Raw genomic sequence first — 23,167 nt, 5'->3', positions numbered from 1 at the left:
GCTGGCCCTCCATTTTCTTAATCTTGTAAAAATACTCTGATCTAAATGGCACTAGTTCCAGGGTTCTTGTATCCAGTGATGCCTTCCTTCTGACGGATCGTGTCCTACGGAAATCCTGTGTGGAGTCACAGGCATCTTCCAGGCTGTGTGGCTCTGTGGGTTAACGGAGCTGGCTGGCTCTGAGATAGCTGCATTTGAGAAATGACTGGCAGGTGCTGAAACAGCAGCATATCACACACACATTCTCACACACACCATGTAAAATGACTTTATGCAGGCAGGCAGTTCTTCGTCATGATTTAGTCGGAAGCTGGGAGCTCACTACCACACGGCTTCCACAATCTTTCAGGTCACTTGTGTCCCAAGGCCTCATTCCAAGGAGAGCTGCACACTGTCAGCCGGGCCCTGCGGCTGCTGCTGCTGCTGGTACTCATACTTCCTTGCTAGCCCAAGCACAGCACCGACAAGGAAAAGGAGAAGAGATCATTACTGACGCCGCACAATTTCTGGCCAGGATAACTGCAGCACAGTCAGGCCACCGTTCTCAGGCCAGAAGCAGTTCAGAATGCAACAACTTATTTCTCTAGAGCAAAGTCATAGTACTTTTATGACACCTTGTTTCTCAACCCTGCTGATAGTCACTTGCATGTTTGTTGTCAGTAGCTGTCTATTAGCATTATTCAGAGCTGTAACATTCTGGGTCAACATCCATGAGGCTATTAAAGCGAATACTCCACTTTCCACCATAACAATGTTTTTGTCCACCCTAGCAGATTTACTGTTGAACATAAATGCCAACAATATAAACCAGTAGGAAAAACAAGTGTGGCATCCTGTCTTTTATTTGTACTTTTAAGAAATGTCTATTGATGCAAAGCCATCTTAACCTGAAACTGGAAGGAAAAAAAAGAAAATATTGCACGACTGAAGGTCCATGTGAATGGTATCCACTGCTTAGGTTTAAAACTTCAACTTCTTCTAAAATTTCACTCACCAAGAAAGGGATACTCATGGTTGATGCTGCTCAGGGTGGATCTAGGCTTCTGTAGCATTAACCTTGCAACTCTGGGACCCACAAAAGGAATTTAGTTTGGAATTCTCTCTCCAACCACCAGATTTTGCCAGGCAAGCTATGTCCCAAGATATGCACTAGGCTGGGATTCATGAAATGTGCAGATCTATCACACCTGCCCCTGAGAACAATGGCTTCAGAGACGCCCGTGTTCCAATGCTGTAGCCTGGGAACATACCTGGCAGGGCAAAGGGGCGCTGGAGATGTGATTAAGGTAAAGACTTTGAGCTGAGCAGATTACTCAGGATTACCTGACTCAGCCAAATCACACGGACCTGAAACTCAGACACACTAGCCACAATGGGTTCCCAGGGAGAGGGAGGGAGACAGAGCAGTACGGGGCTACCAGATCTGGAGACAGGGCATGTGCAGAGAAGAAATGGAACCTCTAGCCCTGTCAGCCTGCTGTGGGACACCGAAACTACACAGCTGTAGGGTGACACTTCTTATTCATAAATCTTACAAATGTTCAGAGAATTTTATACATTTTTACTTATTCATCTTCATTTTACTTGAAAGGCAGAGAGTGTGTGAGAGAGAATACAGATTATCCAACTACCGATTCACTCCCCAAACACCTGCAGCAGGAGGGGTTAGACCAGGCTGAAGACAGGAGCTGGGTCTCCCACGTGGGTGGCAGAGCCCGAGTACCCAAGCCCCCAAGCTCCCCGCCCCTCCCAGGAAGCACCTTGGCAGGAAGCCGAGTTGGAAGCACAGGAGTCAGGGTGGAGGACTCCTAAGCAGAGCCTTAACTGCTAACCAAAGGCCGGCCTTGTACTCCTTTTATTCAATGGAGTCCATTTTTAGAACATTTGTTGTAAATATGTTTGTGTATGTAGCTCAGCACGTCATATACTTACAAATGGAATACATCTCCAGTTGTTGTCTTAAACGAATTTTGCTGATTGTGTCATAGAAGTTGGGCTCTGACGAAGCTGCTTCTGTGGGAGGCACGCTAAATATCCTCATTATTCTTCTTTTATTCCTAAAACACAAAATCAGTATGTCAGACAGATCGGTGTGAAAGCCACAAAATGATCACTTTTATGACCTCAATCAGCAGCAGCTCCATTAAAGGGACTAACATGACAACCAGCCTGTTGGATTTTCTATTTCGTCTTTGTGAGACACTTCCTTGACTAGAATGAAGGGTACAGTGTCCTGGGATGCCACGTGGGACACTATCCAGAATGTCCAGGTGGGAGTCCTGGCTCTACTTCTAACTGAAGTTTCTTGCTAATGTGGCTGGGATGCAGCAGGCAATGGCTCAAACACATGAGTTCCTGCCACTCACATGGAAGACCTAGATTAAGCTCTGGGTAACTGGCTATGGCCTGGCCCAGCCCTGGTGTTGTGGTCCCCTGTGGTCTGTGTCTTTTCCTTTCTTTTAAAAAGTAAAAATGAGTGAAAAATTATGAGGCTATACACATACAGCCCCAGGGCTGTGGGAGAGAAAAGGTGACGGCTCCACTCATCCATGTAACACAATGAAGTGCTTCAATCACGACCTTTCCAAACCTTCTCCAAGCCAGACAGTGCAGCGGAGACACACACAAGCAAAGAAGTACCTCCTGCTGCTTTCCTCTCATGTCATCTAAAGAAAGATGAAGTACTGGGGTTGGGAGGACAAGCTGAATTTCAGTACACGCTGATTCCTGAAAATACTGAATATAAATCTACCTCAGCTCTAACAACAGCCTGGCCTTCCTGTGTACATCTATTGAGAATCAAGGCGGCATATGTCCAGTCTGGAGATGAGGCTGTGGGTTCTGACACTAGCACCCCACGCTGGAGCGCCTGCAGCGATCCACCCCCCAACTCCACTTCCGACTCCAACTTCCTGCAGGTGCAGACCACGTGAACCCTGGTGAGGGCTAGCAGGCCTGGGTTCCTGCTCCTCTTACGGCAACATCTGAGCTGTATTCCTGTTTTCCAGCTTTGGCCCTAGTCCCTTGCACACATCTGGGAAGGGAACTGTGGGATGGGACCTTTCTTTCTCTGTCTGCCTCTCAAAATAAACACTGCAAAGCACAGCGAGCATGCTTTTGCTTCAGAAAGGCAAGTGGGGAGGAGGCAGCAGCTGTTGTGAGTAGCAGACTGTTACCTGAAGATTGCTCAGTGCAGATGTGCCACATCTCCTCCCACCATCACCCTCCCCAAGTTCCCGAGGCCAAGGGCCAGAAAAAGCATCTCCCCCAGCCCCCAGCTACTGCCAGTCTGGAGCAGACACAGCCAAGCCCATTCACACTGCTCTTCTCTCTAACGCACACTCTCTATTTTTGTTTTTTTTTTTTTTTTTTTAAGTAGGCTTGGGGAAGAGTGCCAGGGAGTGTGGAAGAGAACAGTTACATGAATTAGGCTATGACATCTGGCAGTAAGGCAGGACACACTCATTGAGGATTTACGCCACCCGGCACACCTAGGACACAAAGGTGAAAGCCAAGGTCCTTGTTCTCAAGTGACCGAGGCTTCTGTGGGATGGACAGACATGCGATCAGACAAGGCTAGCACTGTTTAAAGAGCACTATGGCACTGTCACGTGCAAGAACAGGAAGCGCTCAGGCTAGGCAGAGATGTGCTGGGTACATTGCAGGGACATGGGCCAAAGAAACAAGCCAGGGCCAAATGACAAAACTGGGCTGTTCTTACCCCTTCCCACTGCGCCACCACAGCAGCCCAGGAATGGGGTTTTCAAAGTCCTGCCTTGGCCATCAGTGCCTGAAGGAGACGAGTGGAGATAGTACCTGCTTTTCAGGGCGGGAACGGCATTCTGACGGAGTCACTGCCCCCTGTGTCTGACACTCGGGATCATTCTGCCTGAGCTTGTGAGTGTGGGCGAGCCTACCTCTTGGCATACATGAAGAGCCCAAAGCTGACAAGGATCACTATCAAGTAGACATTGGTGGCTTCATTCCAGGCCTCGTGCACTGTGTAATCCATGGAGCTGTCATCCCCCATCACTCCGTAACTGGCAGCCATAGGCTGAGAGAGACAGAGAGAGAGGAAATCAGTGCTTGCTTTTCCCACGCGTGATGTGTGACCCTCTGGCTCTGGCTTCACACTGCCCTGGCAGCGCCGTCAGTGAGGGTTTTACCTAATCACCTGACACGGCCCACTGAGCCCAAACTTGTTTTCAGTGTGGCCCGTGGAGAGCAGGCAGACCAGTGTGTAACATATCCCCCTTTCTTCTGGACTTTGGAACAGCATAACCTCCAACAGGAGGGTAGGTGAAGACATAATGGCTCCCCCTAACTGGAACTGTCACTCAGATCAAAGCCACGCTGCCTCAGATGAGAACATCTGGCCTCGACACCAAGAGAACAAGGTGGCACTCAGGACCACAGAAAAGACCCCAGGGCGGTGTCCTTCCTACCCCAGGACCTCTCCATCAACTGTGGCGTGGCGCTTAGGCTGGAAGCAGGCAGAGGGGATAAAAAGTGACTTTTTGCTATTTACACAGCTGTGTCTTCTATTCAAGGAAATGCATTCTTGAGACATTCCCACGGACCCCTAAGAGTGGTAACATCAAGTATTATCCAACAGGGAATAAGAGTAAAATGGCTTTGACCTAGTCTGAGTACAAATGACACACTATGTGAGGAAGGGGAGAAGGTGAACAAATGCTAGTTGATTATGGCATCTCTAGGAATGAAACAGTCCATCATTTCTGGATACCAAGAAAGGGAGACTCTGGAATGGCTGAGTTGCCACCCTGCAAATCTCCAGGCCACTCACAGCAGGGAGACATTCCTCCACCCCAGCACCTTGAGGTGCAACCACGGGGAGCCTGCAGGCTTTGTTCTTGCAGATGGGACTCAGCGATCAGAACCAGCTTTCCACTTCCCTTCCTCTCCGGCTCTCCCTTCCAGGCATCTGAAATCGCATTTACTTGCAGTGAGCGTCATTGATGGCATTTCCCATAAACTTTGTGCAGGGAGAGAGCATTTTCTTTAGAATATTTATCTATATCTCATGAAAACAAAGACTGGTCTCCCGCAACTAGCAGGGGAACATTGACAGCACAACACACATTTTAAACAAGACGCTACATCTAAATACGTTAACATTAGGCCACACTCAATTCCTATCACAAAGGTTATTATTATTATTATTATTATTATTATTATTTAGCTTGCTTGAGAGCGGGAGGCACAGTTCAGTTTACCCCTTCAAACCCAACAGCAGCATTTGGATATTAAAGCATGACTTCACAGCACGTCATCAGCTTGCTTTCAACATAGCGACTTGGAAGAGCCCACATTCCACAGCCATCAGCCTGACTTACAGTAGGCTCAAATTTTGCTTGTGCCAAAGCGTACAGTGGCAACAGCCATATTTGGCTTCCGAAAACAAGCAAAAAAAAAGCTGTCTTGAAGCAGCTGGAACAGTACAACGTTGACAGCATTTAGGATGGGAAGTTACTTACACACCTGGAAGAAAATGGTGGACAAGACTGCAATGGCCGCAATGTATGCAACCAGTTCACCTGCTGTCTCCTATTTTCCAGCTGCCCAGTGGCACGAACAGGCTACGTTGTTGTTCACACACCGCTCTGGGAAGTGCTGGCGTCTTTAACACAAGCCTGACTTCCTCCTGTTGCTCCTTCATGATCTTTGGAAAAGGATTTCCAACTCCTGCTGACCCAGAATGGGCCTGGTCTACAGCGGCACTCATCTTCCACAGTTCCAGGGACATGCCGCTTGAGTTATTTTTAGCAGTGTTGTTGTGAAAGATTTGCACCAAGGACCTGTCCTGTCCTCTGCAGCGGCAGGGCTGTATGCCTACCAGGAACAAGGACAGGAGTCCCCTAGGGCCGCACTTTGGCCGCCCCTCCCTGCAGGACATGGGCCCAGCATGTGTGTACACACATACACACACACACCTGTAGCCACTGACCGACCCGCATACCACCGTAGTCCTCCTCTAGAGTTGACAGGAAAAAATGCCCAGGGCTGTGAGCACACCCACTCCTGGTAAGTTAATGTTTTAGCAAGATCGCCAATATAGCCAGTCACGCGCTCAGGCATGTCAGTCGGGGCTGTTTGGTGGAGAAAACTGACCTTTTCCCACTTTGACCCCACCCCTGTTTTTCCTGGAATTTCAGGCTTGGAGGTGCTGAGAGGCACTCAATTCAGTTCAAGCAAACTCTAGACAAGTTCACTACCAGGGCCTGGTTTAAGTTGAGACTCAAGGATTTGGGTCTTTCTGTGACTCTAGTCTCATTGTGGGTTATGAAAGCAGGCCATCGCTTGTCCTGGTGTTCTACAGAAAACCTTGTTTTCCTGCTAGAAATTCAGGTTGGGGTGACTCAGTTTGTTTATAATAGAGAACCGGATGGCTTCTTTTTTCCCTGCTCTGAGAATACGGTGCAAGCCTGGAGCCCACGGGGCAAGCACACCTGGACCAGCTAACCAGCACGGGGTAGGGGAAGGCTGCTCTAGCACGCAGGGGACCCACGGGTGTGGGTGTGGGTGTGGGTGGAGCTTGTATAACTTGGTCACAACCACTCCCAGAGTGTGCGGGTGGTCACACACACACACACACACACATCTGACGGCCACAGATAAAGGACACGCATACACCTGATGGCCACCTGATGGTCACATACAGGACACACACACCCCTGAAATCCACACATGACACACATTCACCTGACAGCCATACAGGACACACACACACACACCCGACGCCCACAGAAACACACAGGACACGAACACACCTGACTGCCACATACACAGGACACACATACACCTGACGCCCAACACAGGACACGCACACACCTGACTGCCACATACACAGGACACACATACACCTGATGGCCACCTGATGGCCACACACAGGACACACACACCTGACTGCCACACACAGGACACACACACCTGACTGCCACACACAGGCCACGTGTACACCTGACTGCACATACACAGAGGACACACGTACACCTGACTGCCACACAGATAAAGGACATGTGTACACCTGACAGTCACACAAACACAGAAGTCACGCGTACACCTGACTGCCACACACACACAGGACACACGTACACCTGACTGCCACACACACAGGACACGTGTACACCTGACAGTCACACAAACACAGAAGTCATGCGTACACCTGACTGCCACACACACAGAGGACACACATACACCTGACTGCCATACACACACAGAGGACACACGTACACCTGACTGCACACACAGAGGACACGCATACACCTGACTGCACAGAGGACACACGTACACCTGACTGCCACACACAGAGGACACACATACACCTGACTGCCACACACACAGGACACACATACACCTGACTGCCACACACACAGGACACACATACACCTGACTGCCACACATAGAGGACACACATACACCTGACTGCCACACACACAGGACACACATACACCTGACTGCCACACACACAGGACACACGTACACCTGACTGCCACACATAGAGGACACACGTACACCTGACTGCACATACAGAGGACACGCGTACACTTGACTGCCACACATAGAGGACACACATACACCTGACTGCCACACACACAGGACACATGTACACCTGACGACCACACACAGAGGACACACGTACACCTGACTGCCACACACACAGGACACATGTACACCTGACTGCCACACACTCAGGCCACGTGTACACCTGACGACCACACAGAGAGGACACACATACACCTGACTGCCACACACACACAGAGGACACGCATACACCTGACTGCCACACACACAGGACACCACAAACCAAGGACACACGTACATCTGACTGCCACACACACACAGAGGACACGCATACACCTGACACCCACACACACAGGACACAAATACACCTGACACCCACACACACACACCTGACACCCACACATACAGGACATGCGTACACCTGACGCCCAACACAGGACACACGTACACCTGATTGCACACCCACAGGACACACGTACACCTGACTGCCACACACACAGGCCACGTGTACTCCTGACTGCCACACACACACAGGACACGTGTACACCTGACTGCCACACACACACAGAGGACACGCGTACACCTGACTGCCATACACAGGACACGCATACACCTGATGGACACACAGACACACACCTGATGCCCACACGCAGAAGACACGCGTACACCTGACGGCCACACCTCAACTCTGGCCGCGGCCCCGACCAGGCCACGTCGCCAGCTCCTCCCGGGTAACACCGGGTGTCAGCCACAGGCCCTGCGTCCTCGCCGCTCGGCGCCTCAGCCCCCCCGACCCTGCGAGCGGGCGGGCGGCCAGGGCAGGTGAGCGCGGTTGGCGGCTTCCTGGCTCGGGGCGCTCCGGCCGGCCCCTCCCCGCCACCCCCGCGCGGTGCGGGCGGGCCGGGGCGGGGCGGAGGCGGGGCCGGGTGACGCCGGGCCTCCGGCACCGGGAGGCGCGGGGGGACCGGGGCCACTCACGCTGCTGGCTCCGGAGGCGGCACGCGGCCGGCGCGGCTCCGCTCGTGGGGAGGCTCTTTTCCCCGGAGTCGCGGCCCCGGGGCGCGCCCGGACCGGTTCACGGAACGGACCCGGACGACCTCTGCCTTCGTCATTTCCTGCCGGCCCGTGGGTTTCCGGATGAAACGAGGAGCCAGGTCTTTTTTTTTTTTTTCCCCTTCCTCTCCCCCTACCCCGCCTCCCACCCCGTGTCAGTTTTAAACGGGAGCGACGCCGCGACGGCCCCGGTGCCGCCCCCGGGCGCGTGAGTGAGGCCCGTTGCCCTCCCCTCCTCCGCGGCGCCGCCCCGCCCCGGCCTCGAACCCGGGACCCGCGGGCGCCCGGCGTGGGAGGAGGGGTCGCGTTTCCGTCCCAAGGGCGCGCGGGGGGCGGGGCGGGGCGGGGCAGCTCTGCACGCGGGGCCGAGGCGAGGGGATCGGTTGTGAGGCCACGGTTGCATCGTCAGGTTCAGTGACCTTGGGGTGTTTTTGTTTTTAAAGACTTTGGTGTAGCTTCTTAAAAAAAAAAAAGCACACCCCCCACGTGCCTTCCGGCCTCGGGGCCGTCGCGGTGTGGTCCCCGCCCCCGGGATGGGGAGATGTCCACCTCGCCAGGTCCCTGGCCACCTGCTGCAGACGGGGTCTCCATCGCAGGCGATGAGCCTCCCACACGGACTAACAGGAAGTTATTGCTTGGTGTGGAAGCGCACCTGTGCCTGGATTGAAGCCGCTGCTTGCTGCAGCCACGCGCCAGGCTTATTTAGGGCTCTGGCTCGTGCTAGGGTCCACCTGATCCCTAATGCCCGCGCCTCTTCCTGCTGTGGAGTTGGACTGTAGGACTGGAAGAAGGAACAGGTGATGACAGGCAGTGGGGAGTGCCAGGCCTGGACCCAGTGGTCTCAGTGGACCTGCAGCGATATCTTATACCGCTGCCCCCTACATCTCCTCCCGCCCCCCAGAAAAAGCACAGGTTGCTGAAAAAACAAACAGAAAAAAAAACAACAGGATCTGAATGAGGAGTAGCAGGACAAGTACCTGATTGCACTTTTGTGAAAGGAGGGCATTGGCGGCATAAAATGACTCAGAATCAGTGTGTGTTCAAGTTGAGAAGACCGGTGTTAAAAGGCCTGTTGAAGTCTGCATAATATCAACGTGCATATGAATGTTAATGGTACATTATCTCCATTGTAGGCAGTTGGGAAAGGTTTGTGTGCCAAGTTTTTTTTTTCTTGGCTTGTGGTTTAATATCTTCAGCAATTGTTCACTGGAAAGTCCAGTCATTTGAGCATTCAGGAATGAAGTTTTGATTGGATTCAATTATTTAGTTGTGGCTTCCTAAATCAATCGATGACTTAATTGGCCGTGTAGTTGTAATGGTGGTGTGTGTTACGGTCTTGTATTGAAAGGGTTGGGACGATGGGGCATGGCCTTGTGTCTTACGCTGATTAAAGCACGTTGGAACTGAAGCTGTCTGTTTGGTGGTCCATGGTTTGGGAAGAGAAAAGGACTAAGAATTCTCTGTCAATATTTGCACGAGTTCTTTGTTTGAGAGGTGGGCTCCTTGGGGAGGGAATGGTAGAGTTGTCATGTGAAAGGAGAAAAAATGCCCCCTTTTTAGTGCTTGGTTCATCCTGCCATTGGTGCCTGATTCTGTCATCGTGTGCACCTTGAGGCAGTTTTGGTGTTTGTGAGTGGTTGTAAGTAGAGGGAGGTGGGTTCTGGAGAGTAAAGCAGAGGGGTAGGCAGAACATGGGTGAGTAAGCCATATGTAGAATCTTGCAGGAGAACTACTCTAATGGTATTGAAGATCTCTTACACACTGTTTATATCAAGACATGTGGAGAACATCCCCTTCGTGTGCTTTATGGGCAATGAAACCAGTTTAGAATACCGTGTATTGCAGTCTGTGAACAATGATTGACTTTCTCATAGCAGCTATTTCTTTGTGTTTGGAGAACTGTGGAGCTGGAGTGACAGCCCTGACCCCTGCTGCTGCCCCTGTTGGTAGCACAGGAAGAGAAGCACCACCCCCACCAGACCTTGCTCTCTGGGGAGCCCCTGAAGCTGAGTGCAGACCCTTCTGCCTTACTGCTCTGTCCCCAGGGCCTAGCATGGAGATGTTTGTGGGACCCCCCCAGACTGGACTTGCATGCCCTCTTTGGGGTGCTGAAGACCCTGCCTCTGTGCAAGGCTGCTGCCACCCTGCCTGTTGCCAGTCTAGCCCACCAGGAACTCTTAGAATATAAACCATTTGTATCACCTTCTTGGGCATTTGTTTCCTTTTTTTAAATTGTAGTTTTTTTTAATTCCTTCCTAAAAAATGATTTATTTAGACAGCTTCCATTTGCTGATTCACCACCTCAGCGCCCAAGAGAGCTGGAGCTGGGGACTCATTCCAGGGCTCTGGCAGGGAAGTGGGCAGGAGCCCAGTCTCTGACATCATCTGCTGCTTGTTGGGGCGTACAGGAGCAGGAAGGGAGGCTCTGGCCCAGGCACTCCCACCGTGAGGCCCAACATCTGCCCCCTCTTGGGCACTTAACTGTTGATGGCTTCCAGCTCAGAGCTAGGGAGGACATGGTACTCTTTTTGAGACTGGCCTTGGTATTCCTTGTGCTAATACAGGCAAGCTACGTTTGTACCAATTAAGCAAACATCCGATACCACAGGGAGACATCAGAGCTGTTTAGAGTAGTAGGTAGTCCATAGGACAGACCTCTGGGGTCCATGTGAGACAGCGTGAGAATTTGAAGCTAAATAAAATAAGAACTACCAGCCATACAGTGCTGGTGCTGTGTCAGACATCACAGCAGGTGCCTTTATATGTTAACCTACTTGAATCTCAGAACGATCCTTTGAAGTAGGTAGAGCTATTCCCCTTTTTCAAGGGAAGTGGAGGCAGCAGAGATTCAGACTGTCCAAGGTCATGATGAAAGTAATGACAGGCAGTGAGGTCCCAGGGTCAGGAAGGTGTCTGTCGGGTTTGTTGCCTGCCCTTGGGAGACCTGAAAGTTGATCCTTCAGAAGATGCTCTCTTGAAAATTTGAAAGGCCTGGGAAAGCCCGCAGTGCCTCCACGCTGATAGAGGAGGTTGACGCTGACATGACTAGGAGGATTCTGACCATCGATGTGATTGAAGGCAAGAGGGCAGAAAGTGGATGCTCGTTGTTTGTAGTCGTGGAATTCCAGGACAATGGACGTTATGAACTTAGTGTCAGAAAATCTAATGACGTAAAATAATGCCGAGTGACACTCTCTAGCTGGCTGCTTGTTTTGTGAGTGCCTCCTCAACGTAAGCCCTAGAGGTCAAGCTGACATGCTGGGGGCTTCACCACAGGGGTCCTGGGGATCTCTAACAGGTGCTGGCCCTTTCTGGGGAATCTACCCGCTCATCCAGCTTGTTCCAAGCAATGGAGACTACTGCTGCAGGCAGGGATGCTCATCCAACCAAGCCGTGCTTTTTGATGGGAGAAAGGAAAACAAGCAAACAAACAAACAAAAACCCCAACCAGTAAAACTGTGTTGTTGATTTGATGACAAACTTTGAATACAAAGTCAGTTTGAAGCCATGCGGAATTAGATGAGGGTCTGCAACCAAAATCCATCAAGACGAAGCAGCGTGTTACTCTCTCAGAGCCCAAATGTGTGTCCCTTCTGTCAGGAGCAGACGTTAGTTTTTGGGGGCGTCGGGCACCCACAGTCACTGAGTCTGAATGCTGCGGCAGATAGGGGACTGTACACCTCGCCACTCAGCCGCCGTGTGGGCAGCAGAGGAGGAAGTGCCCTTGAAGCCAGCCGGGGCCGCAGAGCTGGTCGGCAGCCAGGGAGGACACGCGCTCTGCAGGTAGAGTATTCCGTGTTCCAGTTCTGCTCCCCTGGGAAGGGTGGGCTGCCTTTGGTTTGGGGTTGGCCACTTCATTTTAACAGCCTACATAGAGGCAAATATTGCCCTACAGTTTGTGATCTGCTTACATCTCTGGGAGCTAATGTGCAAAATTTGAGTCAAAATAATCTGTGTTGAAATGTTTATCCAGTTGACATGTTAGCCTTCACCTTCATATCAGACTCTTTCCCCATGAGGCAGTTTTCAGAGGGAAAGAAAATGATAAGCCAGTTGGTTGATGGGTGTCTGACCAGGCTTGGGGGACTTAGTGCCATCTTGGCCCCATTGGTTTATTATATGGTTGCGGAGCTGGCTCCCAACATGATGCAGTTCTTCAGCCAGGAGTGTGTCACAGAATGGCTCCACATTTTGTTTTTGTAGGGACTAACACATGTCTCTAGGCCAGAGCAGGACCTGGGCAGCTGTATTTTAAGCCATGTCCAGACAGCTGTGGTGCCACTTTGCCTTGTAAGAAAGCAGGACAGAACAAGCCGATGCCCAGAGCCAGTTCCGTGGCACCAAGCCTTTATTATCAGCAGATGAAACAGGTTTTCGGAATCCTGTGGCTTGGAGAGGTTTTCCAAGTTAGCAGCCCAGTGACTGATTGGACCACTGAGTTTCAGCCCCGTTGCCTCTTGCTACTTCCCCAGTAAGATGGGAGTACAGAGAGGTGGCATTTGCTGCACATGTGTCTTTTGTCCTGGCCTCGGTGAAGATTCAAGAGCCAAAACAAGGGGCTTTGGGCAGTCAGAGAAAATGCTTTCTGTGGATCTCAGAAAGTGTTGATTTGTTTGCAACAGTATTGATGTACCTTGTTGTGGGGCCTTTTGTAGTATTTTGGAAGGCGTCTGTTTAAAGCTGAAGTGACACATTTACAATTTTTCTTTGAATTAATTTTCAGTCTTTGCTAAAAAAATTCTGGGAGAATTTGTAGTGCATCATTTATATATCTTATTTTCTTTTTAATTTGGTTGACTTTTAATTTTTCATTTTCTTCAAGGCACCTCACCTTGGAGCAGCAGGACTGGCTTGCGTGTCATCATTGGTGACTGTCTCCGTCTACGCTCACGAAAGACCAGCAGCCCAGGCTTGCTCATTCAGGAAGTCTCCACCAGCCTGCAAGGGGCAGCCATTGCAGATGTCCACCGTGATGTGTCAGGGGCTGGGAGTGGACAGAGTAGCCAGATGACTCAGCAAGAAACCCCTGGAAGGTTGGCGAGCAGCAGAAAAAAGGCGCACTGCACGGAGCCACTTGGGGCCATCTGGGATTCTCCGGCAGTTGCAGATGGCTGTGAAAGTGCCCCTCAGGAGACAGGCACCCTTCTTGACATGCTCCTGGCGTTATCTCTGTGAACTCACCTGCGTGTGTGTGTGATGTCCTTTTCAGAGCAGCCCCACCTGGTCACCTGCTTCCGATCAGGTGTTATTCAGAGGCGGCCATGGGGCCCCACTCTCAGGCCTCTGGTGAGTTCCTGCTGCCTATTGATGAACCCACTGTGGCCATTCATGCCCACCAAGCACCACAGCTGTTCCCACCGCTCTAGGCTGCTCGCAGCCTCCACACCGCTACTCTTGAACGATGTTTTTGACACTGAAATCTGATTACCCTACTTTTTTTTTTTTTTAATTGAAAAATAAGAATGCTATCTTCATTAGCAGACCTCTGGTACAGTTGCTGTCCTGCCCTGGGCTGTTTTCCAGTACCAAGAATGAGATAATCACTGTTCTTCTTAGCATTGCCCCTCTGTGCTGCTTTGATGTCCTTGTGCAGCACTTGTGTTGTGTTGTGTTGTTGTTGCTCTCATTTTCAAGGTGGGATGAAGGGGCTCTCCCAGGTCTGTTGTCAGCTATGTGGAATATCTTGGCTAGTAGAAATTTCTAGAGACCCCGCAAAATCTTTCAACCTTTGTGTCATCTGTGCTGATGTCAATGTTGCCTTCCAACGCTTTTATGTTTGGGGAAGCAGAAAGAAGCAGGGTGTCCCAAAATGCTGGTCAGCACAAAACAGGGGAGGGTGCTTAGTAGATGAGGCAGTGTGCATGTGGATGGATTGGCAGCAACTTGTTGGTTAGCGTGAGGGGAGTGTGACATGGCTGCACCCATTTTCAGCCCTTCTTACTTATTCTAAGCCAGTTGACCACCTTCATAATTTTCTGTCCTGTAAACGGAGGCATTTCCTTTTAGCTAAGTTTTACTCAACAGTGAGAAACAGTAAGCAAATAAAGAGGCTTTTTTCCCATACGCCGTCTGGCTGTTTCCGTACATGCTTTCCCATCGAGCCTGTCTGCTTCATTTCCTCATCCCTCACCCTCTCCTCACTGCTCCTCTGACGACGGCTACCTGTGACCTGGTCCTGCTTATGCATTTTTTTCTTATCTGTCCAGAATTTCTTGTTTGATATCTTTGAACTTTGCCAACTCCCTGCTTTTTCTGTGATTCAGCCTCCCACTTCCCCCTTCTCTTCAGGATGTATTTATTTGACAAAGAGAAAGGGAAACTGCCCTTCTGTCCACAGGTTCACTTCAAATGGCTGCCACGGCCAAGCCTGGCCAGGGACCCAAGCCCTTGGGCCATCTGCCGTAGCCTTCCCAGGCACATTAGCAGGGAGCTAGATCAGAAGCGGGGCAGCCAGGAATGCATAGCCACAAGGTAGTGGCTTACCCAGATGTACTACAACACAACCCCCCAGTTCCGTTTTAAGGTCCTTCCTTTCTGTGTGTCGACCTGAGCATGCCTCTGACCTGTTGGTCTGTGTTGTTCTTGAACATCCATCCGCTCAGCGCCTGACCTCTCTGGCTCCTCCTGTCTGTGGTTGTGGACTCTGTGCTACCATCCTGGTCTCCTCTGACTTAGCTCTCTGTACCTTCATGCTGGTTACTTCCTGCACTTGAAGGCGTCGTGTGGTGGTCCTGGAGTTTGTGTTCTGGTCTCCTTGTCATTGACTGTTAGGTGGATTTGCCTGACTCTGCATTTCCTGGGTAGCCTGGATGAATCAGTTATTATTACCTTTTCTTGGAACATTAAACTTCTCATGTCTTCTGTTTCTAAGAATTATATGGTATTCTAGAAGACTCATATTACTTTAAAAAAGGCAAGCTAGTCCCGAAGAGCTGCGCTGTTCATTCCTCCCTGGTCTTGCAAGACTGAAGAACATCCAAAGCAATCTTGGTGAAAGTGGGGCAAGGGCAGCCAGAGAAGGTGGCACTGAGGACAGGTCCGGAAGCATCAGCTTGACTGTCTATCAGAGGCCTCCCTAGAATAGAGGGGAAGTCGTTCCGTGAAGTAGTTTCACATTGCATCATTTGCATTTTTACATTTAAGTTCAAGAGATCTTGAATGCTTGACAAAACAGACTTGATCTTGTAAATATTCATTTTTTTTTTTTTGAGAGACTTGATGTCTCCTTAAATATTAACCTGTGTCATTTTGTAATTACACTGTAACATTCTCAAAATTCTTGTGTGGGAAAGCACATCAGTTGTGGAGTCTTGCCCCTCTGGACTCTATAATTGTATTGTAATCAAAAGATGGTTTTTGGCAAGACTTTATCTTGTGCTGTTAATTTCTATTTTCCCTTATTTTCCCCCCTTTTTTCTTTTACTTGTGTGAGTGGGAGACTATCCTGTAATTTAGTTTATTGACGTTCCTAATGTCTGTGAGCTGCTGGAGGTGGATTCATGCGAGTGTAGTTCTGAAACTTGAAAGAGAAAAACCCCACACATCACATATTTTGTGGTGTTTGATCAGAATACAGGCCAGGATTGTGGTGCAACGAGTTAAGCCACTGCCTGCAATGCCAGCTTCCCACATGGGCACTGGTTTGGCTGCTCCACTTTTGCTGCCAGTTCCCCGATGGCTTGAGAAAAGCAGCAAAAGATGGCCTAAGTGCTTGGGCCCCTGCCCCAAGGGGCAGACTGCAAAGAAGCTCCTGGCTTTGGTTTGGCCTACCCCAGGCTCTTGTGTGGCCATTTGGGGAGTGAACCAGTGGATAGACTGTTCTGTCACTCCCTTTCTCTGTAACTCTTTCTTTCAAATAAATCAATCTTAAAAAAGAGAAATGAGAAAGCAAAGTCCTTGCAAGCCAGTCACACTTTTTAAAAAAGGTATCAAATAAGAATAGCCCTGCACGTATTCCTGCTGCTGAGCTTCCTTAGTTCCAACAGTGGCAGTTGGGCGTCTCGGAGCTGCAGAAGCTCTGGGCCAACAGTGTCCTGTGATGTCCACCTCTCATGGTGACAACCTCAGGGCCACGGTCAGGCTGCTTACGGGGATTTATATAGCTGTGCTTTCTAGGCCTGTGCTGTGAGATGGACAAGACACGGCCACTCTGGGAGCTTACAGCTGAGTGTTTAATAATACCCATAAAGTGGATGACTGTAGCACATTGAGACAAATAATAAACATATGTATATGTAGCAGCTATTACAGAAATAGATTAGTAGGGTCATAACTCTGAAAACATAACTTGACATAAACCTGTCTGTCCCGTATAACTTGTGTGCATTGAGCAAGTTACCTGAAGTAGTCAACCTCAGTTTTCCCATCTGTGCAATGTTGATGATATCTAGTAGTTTTGATATATCAGTAAGTGAGATAGTCCGTGAGATACCAGTGTGGTCTCTTACTCAGGCGTTGCTTAGCAAGCATCCAGTAGAAAACAACAACAAAAAAAAAGACAATGCCTTCTGGAGAGCTATACTCATTACAGAGATAATATGGCTGCTCAAAATTTTAATAATTCCCACACTAAATGAACTTTCACATGTGTTTGTTTTAAGATCTATTTATTTGGAAAAAAAAGAAAAAGAGAGGGAGTGATAAAACAGAGAAATGTTCCATCTGCTGGTTCATTCCCCAGATGGCTGCAGAGGCCAGAGCTGGACTTCATCCGGGTATCCCACAGGGGTGGCACACATCTGGGCACATGAGCCATCTTCTGCGTTCCCAGGCAGAGAGAGCAGCTGGCACACTAAACAGTGTCCTTATGGGATGCTGGTATCAAAGGCAGCAGCTAAATTTGTTACGCCACAAGCCAGTTCCACTTTTATAGTTTTTAAGAAAACCACCCATATTGTGCTGTAGTCAGAAGTTGATTTAGCTATCTTTTACCAGATGCCTTTCTCAGTGAGAATTATCTGTTCCCAGAAACGAGAACATTTTCAAAAAAAAATCTTAAAAGTTTGTAACAATTAAGCATATTTGACAAAAGTATACTGTTGAGTTCACATTCTATTCAGTAATAAGAATGTCATCTCTCCTGACTGCTGTTAGGAAAGCTAGAGTGTTTTTGGGAATATGTTATCTCCAAATCTTGTGTGGTTGTAATCCCAAACTGCATGACACATAGCAACCTGCAGCTGTTTCCTGTGTTGTATATCTGTATTTGAGATTTCAGCAAAGGTAGTTTTTCATTATTATTTTGAAAGATGTTGTGATGGACCTCCCTTAACAGAATCCATCTGAACAATCTGCATTTAAAAACAAAATCTGAGAGGCAAAGAAGTGGAGTGTCCATTTCTGATCGACGTCCTCAGATGCCTGCACAGCAGGGATGGACCGAGGCCAAAGCCAGGCCTGCTGGTTCCCTCAGCCATCTGCCACCTCTCAGAGTCTGCAGTAGCAGGAGCTGGGGTCAGCAGCTGTGGCCTGCCACCAAACCTGGGCATGCCAGTGTCGTCAGCTGGTCATGTCAACAGTGAGGCTCAGTGCCCACTGAATCTAATATGCCCTTTTGATGCAGAAATGGGCACAGGAATCCAGTATGATCTGGCTTATGTTTGATTAGCTTCCCCAGTTATATAGGTCTATGACCCTAGTCTGTGTGATAAATCAAATTGCATAAATTTTTCACTCAGGACAGATTCCTTCTCACTTGCTTTGTTTGCCTTTGTAAAAGTTCACTAATCCTGAGTGTTAGCACATTTGTCTTTTACATTGTGATTCTCTGTGTTGTATGAATTGTAATTGGGTAATTTTAAAATATCAGTCCAGTGAACATTTCGTTTTAATAGATCCAACCAACGTCACTTAACAGTACTGAAAAATAAAATTGAGTCTGTACTAAATATCCACAGACTGGTTTTTGTTGTCATCACCTCCTAAACAGTGCAGTACAGCCACCGTTTACATTGTGGTACGTGTTACAAGTAGCCTAGAGATGATTTAAAGTGGAAGGGTGTGTGTGTGTGTGTGTGTGTGTGTGTGTGTGTGTGTGTACGATATGCAAACCCTACACCATTTTACACTCGAGAACATTGATACCTTCAGGGTCCTAGAACCAATCCCCTGTGGTTGCTAAGGGGCAGTTCTGTTGAACCAGAGCTAGAAGCCCCAAGTTTGGCAGAGATCAGGATTATGTCTTGTCTAAAGCCTCTTTGAAAAAAAAAGTGTTGATTTTGTGTTTTGTATTGTTTCAGTCAAGAGGTTTGAATCAGTCAAGTATGTGTTTTAGGACTGGTGTAAATTTGTACCGAGATTCATGGTAGGGAAACTATTCCTGTGGAAAGGAAATATGGGGCACCCATCATTTGAGGCCGTAGTTTAGACTGGTCCTGGCTTGGAAAGTGGTTTGCATTGGTGTGGTCTGGGAGATGCTCAGGAGTCCCGAGGCCCATTCACGGTAGCCTATGGACCCGCCAGGGTGAGAGTCTGGGTAGCACAAGTCTTTTGGGGAAATTGTCCCCAAGTGTCACAGAATGAGCTGAGGGGACTGGTTTTGCATCTTTCATTGCTCCATTATGTTTCTTGAGAATCTAAGGTTTTTCTGATTTTTATTCCTGGGATTTTTGTTGGTATTGTTGATAATAACTGTAGTGGTTGTTGTAGAGTCCTTAGTAGGGCCAAATCTTGACAAATATTTAACTTATGTAATTTTCTTTCTTTTTTTTTTTAACAAAGTACAATTTTTTTTAAAAGACTACTTTGGTTTATCTATTTAAGAGAGAAATAGAGACAGAGATCCTCTACCTGCTGGTTCCTCACTCCAGTGGCTGCGATGGCCAGGGCTGAGCCATGTTGGAGTCAGAGGCCAACTGCTCCACGCACGTCTCCCACCATGAATGGCCGAGGGCCCGCGCATGTCATCCACTACCTTTTCAAAACATTAACAGGAAGCAAGCAGAGGAGTTGGGATACAAACTGGTAGTTGGGAATCCCAGTACCTATAAAACTGTGTCACATAGTGCAGTGTAATTAATTTTTAAAAATACAAACACAAAAAAACAAAAATAAAACAAAACCAAACACCCAAACTGGTAGTTGGATATAGGATGTTGGCGTTGCAAGTGATAGCCTAGCCTGCTTTGCCACAATGCTGGGCTCTCATTTTCTTTTCAATGCTGTAAAATGTACTTTTTGGAATTTGTAGTCACATGGAGTATGCAGTATGTTTTGACTGGTACATATAAGTAAATAAATAGATGTTAGGAGAGTTCTGCAGATTAGCCGGTTTGCAATATTACATTTGTAAGTGAAGTTGAGGGAAGTTAGGCAGCCGTCCAGGGTCGTGCCAGTTTAAGTTGTGACACTAGGCTTTTAATTCAAGTCTGATTCAGTCCCATACTTTCAACTACTTTTCAGCATTGCCTTTTTAAGTTTTCTCACTGAAAAAGTAAAATTCACCTGTTTCATAAATGCATGGTATTTTCAACAACAAAGCAGCATACAATGTGATGTATACCTGTTTATTCCCAAAAACCTTTGTACCTAGCTGTAGATCAGTTGAGGCTCAGCATTGGGAGTAACCGATGCTTAATGAAAGAATCTCACGACTCAGGAACGTATAGAGGAGAGAGTGGTAAAAATTAGAAGTAATTCTACAAACTGGAGCACAACATTTTGAAAACAGTTTTCCTGACTCTGATGTAGAAATACATTTACATGTGTTTTGAATGTTTTTAAATTGTTTTCACTTTATTTGAAAGGCAGAGAGAAGGAAAAATCTCATTTCCTGGTTTCTTCCCAAATATTATAAAAGCTGGGTCTGGGCCTAGCTGAAATCAGGAGCCCAAAACAGGCTGGGTCTCTCACATTTGCGGCAGAGACCTAAGTGCTTGAGCCATCTCATACTGCTTCCTAACGTGGACGTTAACAGGAAAGTGGAAATGCAGCTGGGACTCAAAGCCAAGCACTCCAATGAGTGCTGGTGTCCCAAACAGTGTTGTAACCATTGCACCACACAACCAGCCACATAATCATGCCATTTTAAAAAGCTGGTCTGTAACATAGATTGTGTATTGCTTCTTTCATTTATTCTGTTTTGGCCATCATTGCATTGTACCTTCATGAATTTTTTTTGCATCTAAAAAAATAAAATAAGCTTTTAGGTGAGTTTAGGATTTACAGAAAATTTGCAAAGATGGTACTGAGTTCCTGTGTATCTTGTATCCATTCCTGTATATCCTATATATCATTTTCCCATTGTAAACATTTTAATGCTAGTGACATCCATTTATGAAAAGTAACAAGCTGGTGTCAATGCATTGCCAAACCTGAACTTCTGGTTTCCTTAGTTTTTTTTTTTCCCAAAGATTTATTTTTATTGGAAAATCAAAATTACAGAGAGAGAAGGAGAGACACAGAGAAAGATCTTCCATCTGCTGGTTCACTCCCCAAGTGGCTGCAATGGCTGAAATGGCTGGAGCTGAGCTGATCCGAAGCCAGGAGCCAGGATTCCTCCAAGTCTACCATGTGGGTGCGGAGTCCCAAGGCTCTGGGCTGAACCCACTGCTTTCCCAAGCCACAGGCTGGAAGCTGGAAGGGAAGTGAGCAGGGATGGAATCCCAGACATGCAAGGCTATGACTTCAACCACTCGGCTACAATGCTTGGCCCCCGTTTTCCTTAGTTTAACTGCATGTCATTTTCTGTCCCAGAATCCCCACCAGGGCCCACTCTGCCCTGGCCTGTGTCCTCCAGCTCCTCTGGACTGTGGACGGTTTCTGATGCTTCTTTCTTTAGGACCTTACTGTTAGTGGTGGACCAGTTTAGATCTTTGAACTGAATATGCCTCATCTGACACTTTGCTGTGTGTCTCCTGTTTAGCCTGGGCTTCAGGGTTTGGGCAACACCCCATTTCTTCATGTTGTCTCTAAGGTGACTTGATGGTGACCTTGGTCCCCTGGCTGGGGTAGCATTTGTCAGGTGTCTCTGCTGTAGAGTTACCTTGTTCTTTCCTTTCCATGCTGTGCTCTGGTATGGTGGGGTGCTTAACAGTAACCTGCTCGAAGGCAGAGCATCTCGCTTGGTATTGGGAACTCTGCAAGGCGATTTGTCAGTCTTTCTCCCAGTGAATTATTTATCCCGTCACTTATGTTGGTGTACCCTAATGAATTGTTGCGTTTTGAGTCACAGTCTAGTACCATTTATGAATTTCTGCACGTTTACTACAGCATTGGCCCTTGGAGATTTCTCAGTTGCCTGCTCCTATTCCTGTTGTGTTATTTCTGCTTTTAAAGTTTTTTTTTTTTTTTTTTTTTTAATGGAAAGATTTACAGAGTAGGAGAGACACAGAAAGAAAGCTTTTCCATCCAGATGGCTACAACAGCCAGAGCTGGGCTGGTCTAAAGTCAGCAGCCAGGAGCATCTTTGGGTCTCCAATGTGGGTGCAGTGATACAAGAATTTGGGCCATCCTCTGTTGCCTTCCCAGGCCATAAGCAGGTATCTGGATCAGAAGTGGAGCAGCCAAAACATGAAGCGGTGTCCATATGGGATGCTCGTACTTGCAGATAGAGGATTAGCCTGTTGAGCCGCTGTGCTTTGCTGAAGCTAATGGCAGTTCTTGTAGACTCCTCCCGGGACAGAATGGCCTAGCTCAAGGCTTCCGTCAGAAATGCCTGTCAGAGGCATTTACATTCTCTGACCACAGTTCTTCAAAGGCAGGGAGCTTTGCAAAGATTGTATGACAGCTTGACAGCTTTCTACTAGTCATATTTATTTGCTTCCCTCCCCTTGCCCTTGCTGCCTGCTTAACTCTCTCTTTAAAGATTTATTTATTTTTATTGGAAAGTCAGATATGCATAGAGAAGGAGAGACAGAGAGGAAGATCTTCCATCCTTTGATTCACTCCGCAAGCAGACGCCATGGCCAGAGCTGAGCTTATCCAAAGCCAGGAGCCCACACGGGTGCAGGGTGCTAAGGCTTTGGGCTGTCCTCGACTGCTTTCCCAGGCCACAAGCAGGGAGCTGGATGGGAAGTGGGGTTGCCGGGATTAGAATCTGCGTCCATGTGGGATCCAGGCGCATGTAAAGCAAGAATTTTAGTCACTAGGCTACTGTGCCAAACCTGCCTGCTTAACTTTTTAAAAAATTTAATTTGGGGCCTGGCGCATTGGCCTAGCAGCTGAAGTCCTCGCCTTGATCATGCCTGGATTCCATATGGGTGCCGGTTCTAGTCTGTATGTCTGACTTTGCAATAAAAATAAAATAAATCTTAAAAGAATTTTAATTTGAAAGGCAAATTTACAAAGATCTGCTGGTTCACTCCTCAAAAGGCTACAAAAGCTCTTGCTGAGCTGATCGAAGTCAGGAACCAAGAGCTTTCCTCTGGGTCTCCCTTGTGGATGCTGGGGCCAAAGGACTTGGAACAACATCAGCTGCTGTCCCAGGCAATAAGCAAGGAACTGTTTGGGAAGCGGAGCAACCAGAACATGAACTAGTGCCCTGATGGGATCCTGGTGGAGCATTAGCCTACCACACTACTCCTCCACTACCAACCCCCACTTACCAGCTTAACTTTTTTTTTTTTTTAAG

At 48.3% G+C, this 23,167-nt stretch overlaps 2 protein-coding genes across 7 annotated transcripts in view; one reads left to right on the top strand and one right to left on the bottom strand.

Moving 5' to 3' along the window:
- Positions 1-231: 231 nt before the first annotated feature.
- Positions 232-8,684, bottom strand: SMIM19 (small integral membrane protein 19). 3 transcript variants are annotated; one of them, XM_058669813.1, is made up of 4 exons: positions 8,524-8,678; positions 3,918-4,054; positions 1,933-2,057; positions 232-443 (listed from the first exon to the last, which is right to left on the bottom strand). In XM_058669813.1, exons 2-4 carry the CDS (start codon positions 4,049-4,051, stop codon positions 370-372), a joined length of 333 nt encoding a protein of 110 aa, XP_058525796.1. In that variant the 5' UTR covers positions 4,052-4,054; positions 8,524-8,678; the 3' UTR covers positions 232-369. The 3 variants fall into 3 exon arrangements, with proteins under 3 accessions (XP_058525796.1, XP_058525795.1, XP_058525794.1); XM_058669812.1 differs by lacking the exons at positions 232-443; positions 8,524-8,678 and adding exons at positions 736-1,250; positions 8,227-8,517; XM_058669811.1 differs by lacking the exon at positions 232-443 and adding an exon at positions 1,147-1,250 and having other exon boundaries at positions 8,524-8,684.
- The window catches only part of SLC20A2 (solute carrier family 20 member 2), a 94,649-nt gene continuing 80,041 nt past the window's right edge, over positions 8,560-23,167 (top strand). The window contains exons 1-3 of one of the 4 annotated variants that reach the window (XM_058669806.1): positions 8,579-8,699; positions 12,199-12,381; positions 13,421-13,884. The gene's annotated coding sequence lies outside the window, so the exon portion shown is untranslated. Of the gene's footprint in view, positions 8,700-8,755; positions 9,008-12,198; positions 12,382-13,420; positions 13,885-23,167 lie in introns of those variants that run through there. The other 3 variants (XM_058669807.1, XM_058669805.1, XM_058669808.1) reach the window with 3 other exon arrangements.

Source organism: Ochotona princeps, chromosome 11, assembly GCF_030435755.1.
Source record: "Ochotona princeps isolate mOchPri1 chromosome 11, mOchPri1.hap1, whole genome shotgun sequence".
NCBI lineage: Eukaryota > Metazoa > Chordata > Mammalia > Lagomorpha > Ochotonidae > Ochotona > Ochotona princeps.
The sequence above is the reverse complement of the archived record's forward strand: the minus strand, read 5'-3'. Positions and strand labels throughout refer to the sequence as shown.